Source organism: Ascaphus truei, chromosome 1, assembly GCF_040206685.1.
Source record: "Ascaphus truei isolate aAscTru1 chromosome 1, aAscTru1.hap1, whole genome shotgun sequence".
Lineage (NCBI taxonomy): Eukaryota > Metazoa > Chordata > Amphibia > Anura > Ascaphidae > Ascaphus > Ascaphus truei.
In genome coordinates, this window is record NC_134483.1 from 337,080,437 (window position 1) to 337,086,436 (window position 6,000).

General features: G+C 41.1%; 1 protein-coding gene across 11 annotated transcripts in view; it reads left to right on the forward strand.

Moving 5' to 3' along the window:
• The window catches only part of RUFY3 (RUN and FYVE domain containing 3), a 101,930-nt gene that overhangs the window by 44,296 nt on the left and 51,634 nt on the right, over positions 1–6,000 (forward strand). For all 11 annotated transcript variants that reach the window (XR_012802609.1, XR_012802607.1, XR_012802613.1 and 8 more), the window contains one exon: positions 4,227–4,400. Coding sequence is in view for 8 of the 11 variants with exons in the window: in XM_075607808.1 (XP_075463923.1) it covers positions 4,227–4,400 (174 nt within the window). In the remaining 3 variants the exon portion in view is untranslated. The remainder of the gene's footprint in view (positions 1–4,226; positions 4,401–6,000) is intronic.

A 6,000-nucleotide genomic window follows, 5' to 3' on the forward strand; every position in this document is an offset into this window, starting at 1 on the left:
GAAATACAAGATATTTGCTGCCATCTCTTCACCTTTCCTTATCTCTAATCTATATGAACAGGGAGCAAAGAACACTAGAGCTGCAGATTGGATGTTATCCCGCCCCCTTTGATCAGCTGTTTCCGGCAGGTGCGCTGCTTATGATTTCTCCGCGTCTCTACTTTGTGGCAGATTAGTTCCGATCAAGAGAAGAGCAGGGCAGGTATAAGCAGCACCACCGCAGGAAAGAGCTGTCCTAAGGGGGCAGATAGGATCTCCAATCCATTACTCCAGTGCTCCTTGCTCCCTGCTCATTGTGATTGGGGATGTAAAGAGAGGCTGAAGTGGGGGGCAGTTCAAGGGCCACTACTGAGCTAATTGTGGGTCCCCAGTTGAAGAGACTGGTGTTATGTTGTGTGTGATGTTGATGAGAATGTGCCGTATCTTGTGCCGGTCCTAGCTGCTGTACCTCAGTTCCAATGGAGCAGTAAATATAATCCCCCCCCCCCCTTCACACACACACCCCTCTACAAAACAAGTATTAATTACATGACAATCCCCGTCATAGGGACCCTAGAGTGATGGCCCTCATAAGGTACAGGGAACATCACGGGGAACTGAAAGGGTTAATCATGAGTTGGACCGATCAGTAAAGTTAGCGTTTGGGAGGCTTTGATTATAGTTGACGTCCCAGGGGGTCATTGAAACCTAGCAATCAAAGTGCCCCAATAAGGTAAATGTAGTCGGCGCACATTGATACACGGATACCGTTTAAATGCAGTCCACTTACATGTAAATATATAAGCAATATGTGAAAATGTGTCAATGCAAATTCTTCCGCACCGAATAATGCGCGAGTCGCTGCATAATCTGGACGCTGCATAATCTGTGCGGTAGATCATTTGCCAGACATCACAGTAACAACTGCCTCAGAAAGGACCTCAATGTGTTATGAATCCAGTGGGTTAATTAAACTCCCTTCATTTTATCACATTTTACCTCTTATTTATTTTTGTTTTCATTTTAGAGCGTGTTGAATACATGTTCCGATATAGTTTGCTTGATTGGGATGTCAAGCATTGATTGGAATCATGGGACTTTCTGGTAAATGAATAAAAGTTTGAGGAAGATGGAGCTTGATGTACAGTAGCTGGAACATATTGTGAGTCTGTCTGTCTGCAACCTAGTGGGATAGAGAGAGAGAGAGATAAAGAGACTTTACTCTTATGAGACTCCACGGTTTGTCAAATCAAAAAAAACAATTTGAAATGTCAAACTCTCTTAAATTAGAAATGACAAGAATAAGATGTTCTGATGTCCCACAGAGAACTTGTTTTATGCCGTCTATGCCGCCTAATTAGGATGGAAAATGTGATCACAACTACATGTAGAAAAGTGATTAATCCTTCCACAGGGATAAACAGTCCAAGGGAATAAACGGTACCAATATCTAAAAGTTGGTAGCTGCCATTGTTTTTAAGTAAAGATTCAGAAGAATGTTCTTATAAAGAGGGAGTACAGTACATGTTTGTGTTTCATATATTGAATTTAAATCTCCCCACTTTAAAATGAATCCCTGATTATTGAACATGATGTCATAAATATTATAGCGTTCTTTCATATAGCGCTTTTCTCCCAAGGGTACTCAAAGCGCGTCACACTTACAGTATAGTGTGCGGCACACTGCACATAGGAATTTGTACATAGTCCCTGCCCAGGTGACCTTACTCTCTATGTTTTTGGTGCCTGAGGCACAGGGAGATAAAGTGCCCAAGGTCACAAGGAGCTGACACCGGGATTTGAACCAGGTTCAAACTCGCCATCATTGTTTACAGAGTCAGCGCCTTTACTCACTGATAGATAGACATCTCATGTTCAGAAAAAAGGGACCCCTTTAGTTTTTCATAATATTTTATATATTCCTCGCTCAATCCCCATGAACATTTGTACAATTGTAGATCTGTTCTGTAGATTAACACTATATAAGAAACACAATGTAGACAGTCAACTGATGTGAACTAAATTGATGTTACTGTGTTATATCAAAAAGTACCAGATACACTGTGATAGGTTTGTGTTCATTAAACAGGAAATAGAGTTTTTCCTTCATACGTAGCCCGTAAACTGTTGTAATCTAATCTGAACACTAATCTTGCTATCATTTGACTTCAAAGTCTCCCTGATGAAGCGCAAGCCCAAAGACAAGAGCCCCACTGTCTGATTGCATAATCGATAACACGTTGATCCAGCTGCTCCCACTCGTGACCGATACGTTGCTTTAAGAATTAGTTTTGTCGGTGCTCCTAGTGACAATCCTTTATCAGGAAACATTTTATGGAAGCCTTTTGGACCATAATTCTTGCTCTGTCTCGAGCACGTTATAACGAGCTTCTCTTCTTCACCAAACACCATTTTGTAACTATGCACTTGATGAGGTCATCATGCCATCACCAACTCCAAAGAATATGTATTAGATTAGCAAATAATTCCTAAATGTCATAATCTACTGTGAGGGACCTAGAGCTGCTCACATTTCTATTACAATTGAGTGAATGTTCTGCAAGTTATGACAAAAAATAAAAAGGGGTCCCGTTTTATCTGGGGCAATCACAGTAAAGCAAAAAAACAGGAACATTACAATCATAGAGAGATTCGACTTATCTTCATGGGGGGCAAGAGGATGAACCAGGATCACCTAACCAGCTCGGGATCATATAGGGAATCGAAAAATATCCACAGCACTCCCCAATTCTTCAATAAAATGTCAGTTTATTCCATCCAATATAAGAAACAAATTTAAAAATGGTGTGTGATATATTGGACACAAGATCATTTAGTTTTACTTTTATACAAGGGTACGGAATATTTTTTTACAATTAGTAACGTACGGTTTTTGACATGACTAGAAGTAGTTGACTTGGGGAGTGTGAGCAGTTTGTTCAAGGCTGCTACACACACTGCACTATGGATTCTCTAGCAGCTGAGTAGGTTTGGCTACACACTGTGTCTCAGATAAACAAAGCTCTCTAGTTCCTTTGCAGTTTTAATAATTAAACTAGAGCTCTTGTTTTAATCTCTACTTTTAATCTATTTATAGTTTCAGTATTTACGGAGAGATTGATGCTAAACTGCGTGCCCTGTAATTTGTTCAGGCAGCTGTGACTTCTCTATTCAGTGAAACAATGTGCATATTTAGCTTCCTAACTTGTCATTAAACTATAAGGGGCTTTGTTTAAATTGCTATTTGGCTGGCCAACTGAGAAAGCAAAGAGGATATACCTTACTGCCCCTTTATAAAGCCCCCCTGCAGCAAACCAGGCAGAGGAGATACAGTGACTGCAGTTACACTCAGACAGACCCAGTCCCTTGGCCAGCACTGTAGCAGCGTTTCACAAATGTCTGGCCAAATACTGAATTTTGTTTTCTCTCTGATGAGACCAAAGTCATCTGATATTTGTAAATCAGATTTAGTGTTTCAAACTCCAACATCAAGTGTGAGACTTGAACTCGCTGAAGTCCTCAGGAAAGGTAAAACATTGACTTCTGGATTACTTTTGCTTTGCACTACTTGGGGACGTGTTTGTGTGTGTGTGTGTGTGTGTGTGTGTGTGTGTGTGTGTGTGTGTGTGTGTGTGTGTATATATTTGTCTTGTGCTGGTGTTTCCTATTCTCTGTCACTGTAACACAATAATTTGCTGACATTCTGTGCAGAACAAAGTGCAGAGGAGGTGAATCTGTGTCTCTGGTTGTTACAGATGCATTAATGTATTGCAAACTCCACCATGTAAAGCAATACTGAGCAGGTTTGTTCATTTTCCATCAGCAAAGATTTCTTCAACTCAAGTATGTTAATATAGTAACACACCGAGAGAGTGGTAGAAAGATATAAATAAATGACCCATGTGGCAGGAATAGCGATAATGGGTTCATTAAATAAAGTGTTTTCATGTGCATGGAGTGAGGTTTTCAATCATTTAACAATGGGAAAAACACATACTGCTGGAAACCAGTAGCGACAGAAAGATATTTTTTATACTGTATTTGGTGCTTTCTTTTCTGCTCAGTTATTGCAAATATGCGGTAGTGACGCTTTATTTGTAACTAGATTGTGCCTTTAGCACTAGAAAGCTTCACTACTATTACATCTCCTTTTCTTTTTAGATGTTAGGAGTTTGTGTGGACACTCGTGATTGGAAGAGGACTTTGGGCTCTGCATTAACAAACAAGATGTTTCTTCTATTTTCTAGATCCCAATTATCTTATGGCAAACGAGCGGATGAACCTCATGAACATGGCGAAGCTGAGTATAAAGGGCTTAATCGAGTCCGCCCTCAACTTGGGCAGAACTCTGGATTCTGACTATGCACCTCTCCAGCAGTTCTTTGTGGTGATGGAGCACTGTCTTAAGCATGGCTTAAAAGGTAGGAGCCCCCACAGAACATGATCTTTCCATCATGGAGGATACAGGGAAAAGGGAGACCAAAAAGCGCACCAGCACAAACGGAGCAGGAAAAAACCAGAACAAAAAAATGATTAAAAGGGCACTTTAATGTGGCAAAAGACCCATCCAATGCATTTCGAACGTCGCAGCGTTCTTTTTCCTTGAAAAAGAACGCTGCGACGTTCGAAATGCATTGGATGGGTCTTTTGCCACATTAAAGTGCCCTTTTAATCATTTTTTTGTTCTGGTTTTTTCCTGCTCCGTTTGTGCTGGTGCGCTTTTTGGTCTCCCTTTTCCCTGTATTGCATTGAGTAGCTGCACAGCTTGCCTGCCTGCCCTACCAGGATGTGAGTATTTGCATATTTTTCAGGGGAACCTGCCAATGAGACATATGGTGAGTGGGTTGCACCACACACCACCTGTCTTCAGGAGGATAGTACCCATTATATGACACAATAGGTACTATATCAATTGTTAGTACCCTGGTACAGTGGTCTGGCTTATTATCATTTTGAGATATACCTGCATTTGAGCGCTTCAGCTATTTTCCATACATCATGGAAGATATATAGGGAGGTGACTGCTTTTGCTTGAGTTTTGATGGGTATATATATGAATTCTGTGGTAGCTACAGTATGTCTTATGCAAGATCTCTAGAAGCTAGAGACAAACTAATTTGGATGCCCAGGAAGCAGTTTCCAATATTTATTTACATTGTGCACCCCCTGCTAGAAAATATTTGTTTCATAAACCCCTAATTAATCTAATTGCGTACTCGGCAGGCTATTGCCAAGTAGGCAGTATAGAGTCCTGTGCTGGTAGGAGGAGCACACGCTTAAGGCCACCAACCGCACCTCAGTATGTGCTGAAAGTATGGGTGGTATAACGGTCAAGCACTGCGGGAGCTTCCAAAGTCACGCCGCACAAAGACTGGCCCCTGCACATACAAAGCATTGTGGGAGCATCTTTGGAAGCTCCTGCTGTAATCAACAGCTTTACCTCCCACATGCTTTTGCCAGTAGGGTGCAGTTTGGGGTGTTACCAAGTGCACAGTCCCAGTAGAAAGGGAAAGTCTTGGGTTGCCGCACTGTTCTCAAGAATTTTCATTACAAGACATTGTTGAACAATTTAAATCTATATGCAGATTATTTAAATGAAAATATCCACCTGAGGAAGGGTGATTCCAGAAACGTTGTGCGACTAATCTGCAAGTAAATGTAAATTGTTCAACAATGTCTTGTAATGAGACTTCTTGAGAACAGTGCGGCAACCCAAGACTTTCCCCTTCTACTGTGATTCCGTGACAGAAGAGAGATCCTGGCCACCCTTCAATGCCTGGACCCCACAGAAAAACATACAAATCACTTAAAAAGATATACGGAGTGCAGTAAGATCACAACTTTATCCTAAGCCCACACGGGCTCAGAAACCACTATTTTGTTGGGGATCTGCCATTACATATTTTTGGACGTGAACCCCTTGGAGAGACCTCACAAACCCCATGGGAATCCCGAATCCGCTGTTTGGAATCACTGCTGTAATGTAATAATAATTTTTATTTATTTATAAAATGTTTTACC